The 15,256-nt window shown below is 41.0% G+C and overlaps 1 protein-coding gene across 1 annotated transcript in view; it reads left to right on the forward strand.

The window, feature by feature from the left end:
* The window catches only part of LOC110001478 (uncharacterized), a 222,303-nt gene that overhangs the window by 34,631 nt on the left and 172,416 nt on the right, over nt 1-15,256 (forward strand). Inside the window, exons 2-3 of the mRNA XM_065965363.1 lie at nt 2,138-2,262; nt 3,425-3,568. Of these exons, the coding sequence (XP_065821435.1) occupies nt 2,138-2,262; nt 3,425-3,568 (269 nt within the window). The remainder of the gene's footprint in view (nt 1-2,137; nt 2,263-3,424; nt 3,569-15,256) is intronic.

Genomic DNA, 15,256 nt, shown 5'->3' on the forward strand with positions numbered 1-15,256 from the left:
AGTTAATACCACTGGCTATGTACACTGTTTTACAGTTACAAAAAAAACAGTTTGGCCAGAATTAGTGCTGCCAATAATTTAGAGTTTTAGTTTGTGCATGTCAGTGTTTTAATATCCCACTATTAACCATACTTATGAGCTTTGACAATCCCCCCAGATGGAGGTCATTGATTGACTCTTGCTTTAGGTTTTTTTTTTTTTAATGGAAGCAACTGCTGTAAACAATAGTTTCAGTCATAAAGGACATTAGTTGCATCACTACCAATCTGATTTGTCTTCAAACTGTATGTAAAAGTCTAAGTTCTAATTTTAAATGAATAATTATTTGTTTTATTGTCTTCTTAACTTCAATCAAACAAACATGCCTAATGAAATTACCATGAATTACTCTCTGCTATACAAAGCCTCGTCATACACCGTAAGAAGTGAAATTAAAGGAGCCCTGTCTTTTTAGACTCTCTCAGCTCTTTTATTTTAGTTGTCATGTTTCTTCCTCTCGTCCTCCTTTCTCACTTTGCTCCATGTATTTAAAGCGCTCCGTGAAATTCATGTCTTATCCAGGTGCACATGAGCTGATCCCCTGGCCCTTTGCTCTTGTCAGGAATCTCTCGGGCTACCGGGCTCTCCTGGGGCCCTGTTTCACACACCAAATTGATGTCTCTGACTGGAAATGACACTTTCAGCAGGATTTGCCATTCTAAACCACCTCAAAACCCCTGTGATCTCACCCATTCACTCTCAGAGGGATTGCCTTGAAATGCACCATAGCTTCAAAAGCCAATGAGCATAGAATGCTTGAATGAAAAGCTGATACATATCCTATAAGGGGGGGGAAAGAAAAGATGTTCTAAAGTGCTGGCAATGTAGAACAGTGTTTTTTGCACTGAACAAAGACCGTCAGTGCCATGAATATGAAGGTATTGCCGAGGGGAATGCAATGGAGGGTAAAAGGGAATGAAACTAAAAGAAATCAATAACCACATGAATTTTCATGTGTAGGTGCTTGTCCACCATTTGCTTTATCTTGTTATTGTCTCTGTCTGGCCGTCCATGAAAATAGACACAGATGGTATGATGAATACATTCTAGTCAGATCTCCTCATCCCTTCTAACATACACGTCAAAGGAATCGCACTGTGACCATGTTCCTTCGCTTAAGGACTAGTTATGATATAATTTGACACTGGAGGGAAAAGGTGTGACCAAGAATCCCTCCTTTGACTTATTTTCATCCCCAAGTCTTTTTGGGGCTGCACGTTTCTCCTAGGGGGACTCTTCAGACTGGCATAATGGATAAGGGCAAGGGTGTGAAAGGAGCACCTTAGGCTCCTCATTCAACCACCCCAATCTCTCCTACACACACTCTTGAGCTGTGAAGGCCTTCTTTCTTTGCCCTGCTAGCATGGGAGCCCTGTAATAGGCTCTAATTGATAGGGAGGTGTTGGGGTCTTTCTGTATGGGCTGAAGGGATGAGAGTAAGAGAGAGAAAGAGGGGGAGAGAGAGAGGATTACATGCGGGTATGTAGGGTGGAGCGGGGAGGAGGAGAGGCTGTGGAGTGGTCTAGGCCCCGTCCGTAATGAGTCATTAATTTCCTCACGGTTTTGTGGCGGTTGGCTCATTACTGGTCTGCAGAGGAGAAGGAACAAAGCTCCGGGTAGGTAGGAGGTGAGCTTAAATAGTTGGGGCTCAACACTTCCCAACAAAAGGAGGACGAGAACGTTGAATGGCACTTGGAACAGATGCAGTAAAAAGTGGCAGATGCAAATTGCGGGAGAGCAAGTCTTCCTTCAAGCACTTTTCTCTTTTCATTTTGTCAGACTGCAGCCTGAGAGTCTAATTAGTTAGCGAGGTGTTTCACTTCTGATAGGGCTGTGTCTCGTTATTGTCACAAAGAGGGTTCGTAAAAATGGGAGGAAAACACATATGTTCCATGGTTCCCAGTGGAACTTGCTCCCCGCAATAGTTTAATTGAATTGATTATTTATTTTACCCTATAGAATTTGAAGTATGTGCATTATTTTCATGCAGGGGACTGGTGTTGTATGTAGTTTAACGTGAGATAAAACAGTATGAAGATGATGCCCCCGGGTTATTAATTATGTTTTTAATCATGTGTTTATACTCCTCTCCCTACAGGCAGAATGATTATGGACAAATTGGCAGTGGCTCCAATGAAAACGCGGTTGTCCCTCGCTTTGTGGAGTGTGTGGCTCATGTGTCAAAGGTCACCTGTGGGGCAAACCACAATCTTGCACTGACAGGTACGGAAATACACTGTGCAGATATGCAGTGACACAAAATTCAATCAACATGCTTGCATTAATTTTCATAATAATTAAGATATTTCTCTTTAAAAACGAAGTCATTTTAATTTAACTCATGTTACAGTTTACATGATCTGTATCAGTAACTTTTCTTTCTTCAGTACAAACCAAAATACAAGAATAGGTTCATATTATTTGCCCTACAACTATTATGTTTTATTTTATATTCTATAAAAAGCAGAAACACAAATCAGCCAGAAAAGATCTACAAGAAGAGAACTGACGTCACTCTTCATTAGCCGTCGCCGTGTGCTTCAAAGTTCACCTGTTTAACTCAATTTTATGTGAATATCTGAGCCCTGAAGCCCCGGATTGGCACATCACCTGAGTGACAGACAAGAAGAGAGAGAGAGAGAGTTAGCAAGAATATGGCCCTGGCTCCTGATCCATAACAGTCATTGCCTGTTACATACATTTCAGAATTCATTCAGGCTATGAAGATAATCGAGGTAGTCGACAGTTTCCCCTGCAGCCCAATGGATTTATGATAGCACTGTCAAGAAAATGAGGCGAAATGACACAGTAGCTGACTTTAGCTGCAAATAATGTGATAGGCCGTACAGTGGTGCAGCAGCAGCTGCTGTCATTGCAGGTAATAGGCTATAAAGAAGCCTGATAGCAATACCTGTCATTTCTTAATGGCTGACTTCACTGAAGAGCTTTTGTGGCCTTTAACATGAAGATAATGGAAGATACAACAAATTTTACAGCTTTTGCGTTGCATTCATAATTTATCACCGGAGCCCCATGCAGCAGCAGCAGCAGCAGCAGCAGCAGCACAACAAGGACAACATGCTCCTAGAGGCGTGCTAGAGAGAGAGAGAGAGAGAGAGAGAGAGAGAGAGATGCAAGATGAACTGCAGGGGGTTAGAGGTCTGTTTCATACTTTACAATTAATGCAGAAACTACAGCGTTCAAAAGATATTCTATTAAACATACCTCGTTATATATGATTCCCTTGTTCGTTATTTTTGTTTCGAAAAATATATTATGACAATGACCTTAACAGTTATGTTAATTCTGAAATCATTTCTGATCACATAATAACTTTAATACTCAAACTGGAAACTTTGATAATTATATTTTTTCTTACATGCAGGTGACGGCAGGATGTTTCAGTGGGGCTGTGGACGGGCATGTGGGAACATTAAGAGGAACATAATGTTTCCAGAGGAAGTGACAGTACCAAGCTTGCCAGTGAAATACATTGCTGCAGGATGCTGGCACTGCCTGCTTCTAACAGGTAAGTCTTCTTGTATGTGAGAAATCCCTCAGTGCGACACAGTTTATAACATTTTTACATTTACTAAATGCAGCAGTACCTTCTGCCTGCTGCTACATACATTGTTCTGCTCATATTACAACCAGACATAGAGTTCACGCTCCAATGTACCGTACATGCAGACATGTCCACGACTTCAGCATAAAGTATGCGTGACTCCTTGGTGTGTGTCTTGGCCCTCACACAGACGTGTGAGTTTGTGCTTTTAGCTATGGTGTCCATCTATCCACATCATTCATTAAGAGCTCTCCCGGGGCTAGTGCGGCAACATAAACACAAAGGTTGAGGCCACAGCTACTCTTTCACCTCACTGCAGCAATCTTCAAAGTCACTTCTCCTCACATGGCAGATGAATGCGCCCTGTCTGCTAGGCTGATATATTGGCCCTATGTGCTGTCCTCTTGCTGTAGTATGGTTTCATCTGAGGCCCCGTCTTGGAGCCAGAGCTGGGTCATTTGTTAGTTTAAGCAGGATCTCCAAGACCTGGCATTAACTCTGAAGGAAGACATTAATCCTCTCAATACAACACTTTGTAGAGTCATTTTCTTGTGCTGCTCACACCGCCTATAATTAACCCCATTAAAAGTATAGTACAATCTAATTGCTAAAAGTGGATCATTTGTTGCTCCATTCTGTTGAATTAATTCTCAATTTATGATCTAAACGATTACACTACAGGCGTCACAGCACTAAACAAGATTCTTAAACTGCTAGGCATACATTAACACCTATTAATTTGTACCTTTTTGTGCATGTGTTCACGCCATCATTTCCAACCTTACAGACATACACATGAAGCTGCTATGTGTTACGCTGGTTCCTCTAAATCCCGTAATGTCCCCAGTTTGATCCCTAGCTCCATTCTGTCATGAGGGAACAGAAATATCCATCTTCAATCAGGCCATAATGAATAGCCTGATGAGTGTAGAGCAGAACTGAATTACCAGATAGATTTGAAGTGTGTGTGCACTTATGTGTGTGCAAGAGATGCGTGGGGTGGGGGTAGTTAGAGGGTCAGTAGAACAGGACACATGTAGAAATTAATTCTCTCCAAGTTCAAAAAAGAAATTGGCTAATTCTGTCAGATGAGCCTCATGGAATCGCCTTATCTATTGGTATGAGGCTTCATTTATTAGGGTCAAACGGGGGAGGGGATGCACAAGGGATTGAAAGGGGAGGTTAGGGAGAGAGAGTCAAAGTGATGGAGAGCGAGATTTGAAAATTGGAAAGAAGAGGGGATAAAGAATGGAGAAGAGTAGAAAAATGACAGAGAGATGGGAAAGATGGAGCGAAAAAAGAGAGCAAGAGAGTCAATGACATGAGAGACAGCTTGCCTGGGCCGGAGCATATTGAGGGCAGCAGGTGGAAGAGTGGCACAGTTAATTAAAACGCCTGTCTTAATGTCTCAGCCCGTCACTCCAGGGAGAGAGAGAGAGAGAGAGAGAAAAAGAGAGAGAGAGAGAGAGAGAGAGAGAGATATGCCAGGCTGGAGCTCGGCTGCACCCAACCAGCCATCTAGACAGCGAAGCAACCATCCAGCCAACCCACCAGGCCACATGTCAGACAAGCCCCGACACTATGCCCTTCACCCCCATCATCCTTCATAACACACACACAGACACACACACAAACACACACACACACACACACACACACACACACACACAAACACACACAAAACATGTGAACCAACACACACACATAAACATCCAAACCCTGCCCATTATTTCCTTTTTGTTATCCAAACGACCACCCTCTTTAATCTGATGCAGACGCCTCTAAAAAGTCCCTCCTCCTACCTTAAAAAAAGAACAAAAACACACTTCTGATGTTACCGTTTTGCTTTGCAGCATCTGTAGCATGCCTCAAGACTTCCAGCCTTGCAGCGTAATCTGTCTGCTTTTAATAATTCATAGAAAGCACAGGCGGTGCACTATGTACTGAATGCTGAGGGTAATGGGGATGTTGTGATATTTCTATCATGGCCTGTCTGGAGCAGCAAGCAAATCAAACCATTAAAGATCTGATAAGCAGTCTGTTCAGTGTCATAACAGCGCGGGCTGTCAACACTGCCGTAGGTGGACCTTAACAAATCCATTCTGCTCTGTATGCTTCAATCTAACAAATGCTGATTCACGGCAGAGATCTTTGCTCTGCTGTCGCAAAATTTAAAATCACGTTGGATTCACATTTGAAGTCGTGAGAACACAATCAATGGCACCAAAACTACACTCAATATATGGTGTTTACGGCTTGTTTAATTTGACACAATTAAACATTTATTTAAAAAGACAAGTGTGATCATTCGTCCATGTTGGAGGTGGTTCTGGAGTCGTGCGCTATTTTGGTTGACTAATGTTTTATCAGGCGTTGCTGTATCACAGCCGATTGCTTTGTCAATAACCAGCACAGTGCCTCAGTGAGCATGAATCTGAGATTGTCAGGCTGAGTGACAGGCTAGAGATGGCAGATAATTCAAAGAAATTGGAAGTGTGAAATCTTTAAGGGCCACTTCTTAACACAGCAAATGCCAGGGTATCTTTCCATCAGCTGCTGCTCTCACAAGCCACCGCATTGTTAATGGTGGCCTGTCTGTCTATCAAGACCCCTTCAGGAGGGATTTAGACCTGTTTGGTGCCTTATCTCACTAACTGCCTCTCACTAACCTGACCACTACACCGGCCTTGTGTGCATGTGTGTGTGTGTGTGTGTGTGTGTGTGTGTGTGTTACATGTGGCCCGATGATGGTCATAAATCCACCTCCAGACCAATATATGTTTTCTCTTTTCATTCGCTTATTTATAGATATTGATTTATTTGACTAGCTGTCTGACAGTATATTGGTATATCTATCCATTGTTACACAATCAGGAGCCAAATGTAATGGTGCTTGTAGCACTTGTTAATTTAGCTGTCAACACCACTGATCAACCTCAGATTGTAGCTGTAAGAGCTCTTTGTCCTTGTGAGTGTGTTTCTGTGTCTGCTGCTTTCTTTCAGAATGGATGCAGAAAAGCTGCTTTGTCTGGTCTCGGCATAACACGAGTAAGAAACTCACAATGTCAGTCTTCAAATGAAGAAAACGTTCTGTGCCTCATTAGTTATTAAAACGTTAGATCACAAAACATACATTTTAAAGGCATCTTAACCTTAGTCTTAAAACTTTATGAGCACATAATAATGTATCCATTGCAACATGTGCAGCGGTTGACTGAAGTCATTCACATTCAAATAACTTCAGTTCCACTCACATAAAAGTAGAGAGGAAGCAATGGAATCATTGTCTTCTATGAATATACATATTATTAATAGTTGAGATCTGGGGCATTTGAATACCCCAAATTAACCTAAAAGTAATTTGAAGTATAAGTTAATTATTAGTTTGATAATGAGGTTTATGATTAAGAAATTAATAAAAGAAACTTAAAGTCCACTTCAATACGATGTAATAAAACAGAGGATTCATAGTTGTATAAAAAAAAAAAAGCTTGGTCGTAAGTAGGCCTATGTGTATGTGCACGCTGGTATTCATTTCTCTGCTGCTGCTTCGATGAAAATCAAGTGTTGAATTGTGACTCCGTGACCTAGCTTGTACTTTTCCTTCCCTTTGCTCACTTTCTAACTTTGTCTACTCAAACACACTCTCACACACTCCCTGAAACAGTTAAGAGGTAAAAAGTAAAGGAGAGAGGCAGAAAATGACAGAGGGAAAGAGGAGGAAAAAACACAACATGGAGGAAAAAACACATCCTCCACATCTGCTAATCAAAAAAAAAAGAAAAAGCTTAGGCTCTACTCTGTTTGTATGTACAGAGAAATAATGAGAGAAAATAGACAGAGAGGGGAGGGGGACCGAAGAGAGGGACCCAGAGAGAGAAAAAAGAAATAAACAAAGAGAAAGAGAAAGAAATATGTCCCCTATTTTCCCCTTGTAGTGGTCTCAATTCCCTGCCAGAGCTCCCTGTCACAGGGAGGTAGTTCCCAGGCCGACACATCTCAAGCTGTTCAAACATCCATTAGGATGTTTTGTTTCATACACTCTGCAAACATAGCAAGACGGGAGAGAAACAGGCAGATGATGGGAGGGAAATTGAGGAAGAAAGAGACAGACAGGAAAAAGAGTGAGTCGATGGGAACAGCAGAAAGAGGATAGGAGGAAATTTATCAAGAAACTCGTATGATATTTAATGATCCTTGTATGTGGAGAGGGAAGACCACACCGGCTTGTTCTCCTCCGCCAAATACCGATCCCCTAACTTAATTTCCTGCTCAATTGCTGTTCTATAGTGCATAGTACAGTGATACAGCCTGGCAATATAGAAAACAGATTGCCTGTGCGGTGGAGTGGATAAGGCTGAGGCTTGTGGTGCTGGAGACCTGCAGTCTCCAGGGGGGTCTTGTCGGTGGGCTTCACAAAACCAACAAAGCCCATCTTTCCCTGCGACTGGCAGCAGCTGGCAGGTAGATCTTCAAGCAATGGAGGTGGGGAAGTGGATCTGTGGGTGTGGTGTGTGTGTGTATGTGTGTGTGTGTGTGTGTGACGATGTGTTTTTTTTTTGGTTTTTTTTGTGTGGCATGTGTATGTGGAGCAGACAGTCTTGCCGTTCTTTGTAGTGGAGAGTTCCACAGTCTTCCGTCTTGTGTTTGCTCATGTGCTATGACTCCAATCCACTCAAAAAATGTAGGCCTGCATGGACAGCAACCATCAATCAGTGCATGTTACAGTGTGCATCCACAGCTACAGTGTCTTCCCAGAGACACACACACTCAGGTACACTACACACACAAGCGCGCGCACACACACACACACACACACACACACACACACACACACACCTTCCATCGCTAATACATGCATACATAACACATGCTTGTTACTGTGAGACACTTCAACAAAACTTGGAATTTCTTTTCACACTTTGAGTGTGAGTTTCAGCGCCATAGAGACAAAGATTGAGCATATTCATAATAATGAATAAAAACACAGCCAACTAAAAGAAATGATGATTATTACCTTGATTATTTTATACATTTGTTGTTGATTAAATATTAAATGTCAAATCATGTTTTGGTTTGATTTCAGTCAGTAATCAAGTTCACACAATAGTTATTAACCATTTAAAGAACACTGAACTGGTTTTAAATTAATGTTTCTTATGAAATTTGTTTTTAGATTTCTTCACATTTTTCTAACATACTGGGATTGGCATTACTGTAGTTGCGTTGGCAAATGTTTATATCGGATGAAAAAAGGCAATTTTAGTGCTGTTTTCCAGATGTATATAGAAATGATTGATTATTGTCCCTTAAAACTAAACTTGCTTGGATTTCCACATAAGACTTAAGAAAAATAAACCCAGAATAGGGTTATAAGACTTGAAAATACTTATGGCTCAGGACTTATGTATTGAACCAAAACATTCAACAAATATTAACAAGACAGTTTTGATTACTGTTGGCTATAGTTGGCTCCTTTTTCTGGCTGCCAACATAATCTTAATGTGTTGTAATCATGCTGTTTTGCTGCCTCAAATTAAGTAGGCCAGTACAAGTTTTTTGGTACCTACCACAAGAGTGTTGTTACTTGTATCCCAATTCTTTAAAAGTTGTTATTTCATGCAGGAAGTGTCACTAACCCAGTTGCCATTGGGTTTTTGCACTAATGTTAGCTGTGTGAACCTCCTCTGACCTCTGAAAGTGACAGGGTTTTGTTGCGTAACAACCTTGTGTAATGAACTTCCTCCCTGGAGATGTCATTAAGGACGGGAATGTTTGTCTTCCGCTTGTACCAAAATGAATATTCAGCTATTATCGGTGTTCAGAATTCAGATCTGTGTATTGGGTTTCAGCTTATAAAGTGGAGAGACAGAGACCCTTACCAGATGGGTTTTATTTACTGTCTGTCTCTCTGATCCGCCGCTGGTTGTCTTCATTTTCACATCATAACTGGTTATGCAGTGTGAAGACAGTAAAGGTAATTTCTCTGCCTGCCTAGACGTGGTTTTATCTGCATTCAGGCTCTCCTCAGAGCCCCTCCTTTACCCAGATTTACATATTTGTTTTAACTAATGTCCTGTCGTAGGCCACTAAAGATCTGTAATAACACTGCTCGGATTTCTGCAGGGTAACCACGCCAAGAACCACAGAGACGTGAATGGGATAGAGTTGTCAGAAGGCTTTCCATCACACACAGGGATCACATTTTGAGCAAAGGTTTTCCTTGATAAATGAACCCAAATGGTCAGCTTATCTGCTGGATCAACACTGTATGCCTTCATGGCTCGTCTACTTTTCCCATGTAGGAGGCCCCACAAATGGGAGTTACAGTGTGTGTGCGTGCGTGTGTGTGTGTGTGTGCGTGTGTGTGCGTGTGTGTGAGCTAGAAAGAAGGACAAAGAAAAGGTTAAAGGGAGCGTAATATGTCTCAGGCTATTGAAATTAGGTTGTTTTCTGTTGTTTGAAACCAAGGTTTGAACCTTTACTTTCAAATGTTTTTTATGTGAACAAACAAATGGAAGCAGAAAGTGGCCTTCTGCCCTTTTTGGGAGTACTACGTACAACATCTGATGACTTGATTACCAATTCCCTTCTGAGTATCATCATCCTAATAGTAAATATAACTACAGGAAGTAATGATTTCTGCTCCAAAGTATGGCTGTGTTTACACTGCTGGTCCACTGAGCCATATATTTTTGATCAAAGATAAACTGTATGAAAGAAAAAATAGAAGTTGCATTTGTATAGCGGTGGGAAAGAGGAAATGATGGGTCCCAGCAGACTGATATACCTTGTAAAGCGCCCCCATCACCCCCTTTCTCCCCCACTTTAGGAGTCGCTGCCAAGATGGCTACTGGAGCTCCAGGCCTGCAGAGCTTGACCCCGCGCACGCTGCCAGACACCATTTCTGTAAATCCAACCTTAGAATCTTTAGACCCTGGTATTATTCTTCTTCTTCTTCTCCTCCTGTCCTCCTCACAACATCTCTCCCTGACTCAGTGTTTTGATTCTCTTTTATTTTCCCAAAGTGGGCTACATAAGGATGGTGTGCGAGGCCTCATCTTTCAAATTCCTGGGAGTTTAAGATGGCAAGATGTGTTTGTTCGAGGAGTGTTTCATGGAGTTCAGTGTCCGGGGGCTCCTCCCTTCAGGTTTATCATGTTGGCAAGCATGGATGGCTCCTTTTTAGGATTGTCATGAGTTGTCCTCCCCCAAGTCTGAACCTCTCAAACAGTACACATGAATCTTTGGCTAACTCTGTGTGCAAATAGAGGCATTAAAATAGACCATCAAGTTTAATTGCAAGGCTTTATCATGACTGTTTTTTTTTATATAGCACTGACCTCACTGTGCTCCATGCTGTAAATGAAACAGCACATGATCACATCATGTTTGTATTTAATGGAAAGCCATGATGAAATATCAGCTTAAAGAGGACCCAAGAATTGTGTAAGCTGCACTGAATAAAGTGGAAAGTAATAAATGATGTTTTCAATGGGATTGGCGCATATCACAAAAATGTAAAACTGTGTTTTATTTAGCTGAGGCAGTTTATTGTTTGTATATCATAAAGCCAAATAAGGGATCAGCTATATCCAACTTTAATTGCTTGTGTTGAATATATAGCTCATGAGTTTAGAAAGTCATTTCAGTTGACAAGTCCCCATAATAACCAATGATTTATTGTCTTAGAAATGTGAAATAATAGCTTTTCTTTCTGAGGCCAATCACTGAGGGGTTTTATAGGATTTTTCCACTTCTATAATAATTGCATTATTTTGGTTTCACATTACAGTGTATACCACTAAGTCTAATGGTCTTTATTTCCAGGATTGAAAAGGCAACAAAAAATTTATTCCATCCCTGCTAGTCCCATTATTTCTACAAATCCCTGACCTGGGCAAGCCAGACCGGTGTTAACAACTGTGGCTTTGACTTTTACGTGTTAGCTTCACTCTCTTCTTTTTCCTGTCGGTCTTTTTGAGGAATTTTCTCTCATTCTTTCTTTTTTTATTTTTTTATTTTTTTTTTTTTATCACAAAACCTTCTATTTCCCTGTTGATTAAGGGATTGAGAGAAGAGTTTTAGAATTTAAAGCTGAATTTCATTGGCTGTTGGAGTTTACACTTATTTGTTATTGTTCCTCTCTCTAACCCCCCCCCCCCCCCCCTTCATCACCATAGAGTCAACCACCCACTAAGTCTAAGGTCACCAGCTAGCCAAGGCGAAGGCTGTTCAGTGGGGCTGCAGCAAACTTGGCAAAGTCCTGGTTAGACTCCCTACTGCTCCATGGGACACACCAGCTCATTTGCCAAGTCAAATAACACATTTAGTGAATCAAAACTGAAATTTAAGTGGGCCAGTGCGATGCGGCCAGCTCTCTCATCTGTGTGCTGTTCCTCCTCTTTGTGTGCTATAGTGTGAAAACTGCACTTTTTCTCAGGGACTTAATGTTTTTTTCCTCGCTGATTATTGGAAACAGGTCAGTCCTGTGGAGGCTTTAACTCCACCCATCATACTCTATTGTAACTTCACATTAATTGCTTCAGCATTTTTTTCTTTTCACTTCTCAGTCTGTTACTTACCTCCCCTTTTTTAACATCACTTTGTCCTCCCTGTGTATATAAAAACATTTTCAAAGAAATCAGTGGCCAAGTTCATAAAACTAGGTGTTATAAACACATGTAGGACAAATGCAGGACATGAGATGTGGAGCTGGAGTTTTGTTGAAACAGGGAATCTGAATTTAGGGGCTCACAATGGAAGTGGGTTTCTTGGGTACACATGAGTAGGTGATGGTTACAGGGAAGGTTGAATTAGCGAGAGGCCTGAGATGGATGGTTGTTGGCTCAGAAGTTAGTAGGTACAGGTTGGTATAGGAGACAGACCAAACCTGGAACACAAGAGGGGCATGTTAGTGCATAAAACACACTGATTCAGGAGGGATGTAGAACTCATGGTTTTAACAACAGTCTGGCAAGGAATATATAAAGAGCCAGGGTAGATGTACTGCAGGCTGATGAACTGATGAGGCAGGTGAGCTGACTGGAAGCGGTGATGAGCTCATTGCATTCAGGTGTGCCAAGGCATCAGAGCCGGGAGAGCATAACCACACCAATACACACCAACAGAAAGGTAGAAGGAGAAAGAAAGGCTGGGGAACATTGTGAACGCAAGGAATGGAAAACAAAAGACAATCTAAGGGGATGTAACCAAACTGTTTCTGAAGAAGGGAGGTTGTAATACCAGAGGGATGTTATAGATTTGTAAATCCATCCTCCATGTCCAAAGGAAGACACCAAATGATGCATGCAGAGCAGAATTAGGGCAATATCCTTTACTTATCAAAATTCAAAAGAGATCATTTAAATGTTATAACCAGACTGCACCCACTGCACTAGGGTCCGAAATTGACACATGCCAAACTCCAAATCAGTTAGATTTTCCGTTCGGTGAGTACATTTCACAGGGCAGGTAAATGTTCATACTCAACAGTCATGCATGAAACTAAGCGCATTTGGTGTAGCTGCAGCTACTTTTCCCTGTTCCTCTGATGTCCACATGACAAAGCATCGCTTTGACAAACCATCATACATTGCTGCACAAACACACACACACACACACCAGAACGGCAGCCACCACGCTCACCGTTTACTTTTAGTTCAACAGAACACAGTTGATCCGTGATCTGGGACACACGTGTTCTGGTCAAAGGGTATCTGTAGTTATCTGCATGTATGTATGTGTACAATTGTGTGTGTTTTGTCACCTAAGATTAACTTGGATTGTGTCTGTGGCTGGCTGATAAAAACTTTGTTTGTTCAGTTTTCTCTGTCCTTAATGTTTGAAGTGGTGATCCGGCTTAATGAAGTGAAGTGAACCCAGTTTTGGACTTAAGTATCCAGGTTTGATTGGGATTCAACATGCCCCCTTCATTTGAACATACAGTGCCTCTTTTGCTCACTTAAATAATTGAATAATTGTGTTCTAAAGAAAGCAGAGCAGCTTTAGAACAACATCTGAGGAATCATGACTTTAAAAAAGAAACTTGGTTTACTTGGCAATTACTTCAGTTTAAAGTGCCTGCCAAATCGTTGGTGGATTTGGTGCCAACTAGATTTTGTTAACCCTCTGACTCTATCTGAACTTTTAGTATTGATGCTACTGTGTCCTCAGTATGTGAAAAATATATCTGTTTTGTCAGGGCTCTGTGACAAAAAAAATAAATAAATCTTGAAGCAACGTCATTACAGGATTGTTAATTTATCATTTAGGCTTTTTAGTCAAGTACAAGGAAACTGAAAACTACATTTATTATTGATAGATATGCATTAAACATGCATATTTTTCTAAGCTTAATTGTGCTTTCTCTTGAAGGATTTTAGCATCACCTGAGAAATGGCTTCTATTATTGAATGAATTGAAGTGGTTTTAGGGTCATTTGAACTCATGAAGATTCAGTATATTAGTACACTTGAGGGTGTATAGAAAGTTAAAAGTTGAACGCTAAAGGAGAAGACAGAAAAGCATGAGAAGAGAAAAGAGGAACATAGAGGTTATAAAAGGTATACTAAGGGATAGAGGGATAGAGAGGGCAGGCATAGTCACCCCGGTGTTCTCAATGTCCAGCTGGGCCCCGGCTCCCAGGATATACTTTCAAGGACCTTTCACTCTCTCTTTCTCTCTTAAACATACACACACACACACACACACACACACACTCACACACCTACTCCTCCCACTCACATCCACCCATCCACACACATACATGCACATTACCAATCTCTACCATTGCTCATTGTCTGGCTCCAATCTCCCTGTATCCTTACTCCCCTCCTCATCATCTCCACCCACCTTCTCTTTCTTTACTTTTTCTGTATCTGTCATTTTCACCCACTCTCCATTTTTGATCCACCGGCTGACAATGATGAATTTCCCTCAGCTGTACAGGAGTTGGCAGAAAAAGTTAGCTCAGCAAAGTTTAGGAAGTGAAAAGAGTTCTGCTTATGATTTTAGTGCAAGTTCAACATTATGCTCTTTAACACAAAGTCATTTTTCCTCATTTAATCTCTCCTGTGTTTTTTGCAAAATAAGATTTTCAAGGAAACCTATTGTTTGTTTGTTTCCTTACTCAGCATTTGTCTTCTAACTTGACTACAATATTTAAAGTAAATCGGCCATCATACATTACTTTTCTTGGCTGTAACTTCAAAGATTTTTTGGTTATTTTTATTATTGGTCACCTGCAATCGTCTCTGAATATGATAGTAGCTAGGATTCAAAGTCAGTGGTTAAAGTCACAAAATATTTTACATAAGTCACAGTGATGATGGTGTTTGTTCGATTGATTGATTGATTGATTGATTGATCGATAGGACTTAATTGTCAGACAATGTCTAAAATGTGTCTTGCATCACAGTGGCTCCATTTGACACAGCATTCAAAAACACTTAAAAATAATCAGAGGCTTTGTCTACCTGCCCCAAGGATCCAAAATATTCAACGAAGTCTACTGAGTGGACATACAAAATGTAATAAACAGACACACAGGTGATGTCTGTGATATCACGACCCCCCCCCCCCCCCCAGTAACTGGTAATAAATGCTTTCATCCCAAGCCAATATGTGTGTAAACCATTTTTTATTCTATTG

The sequence above is a fragment of the Labrus bergylta genome, chromosome 2, assembly GCF_963930695.1.
Source record: "Labrus bergylta chromosome 2, fLabBer1.1, whole genome shotgun sequence".
NCBI classification, from domain to species: Eukaryota; Metazoa; Chordata; class Actinopteri; order Labriformes; family Labridae; genus Labrus; species Labrus bergylta.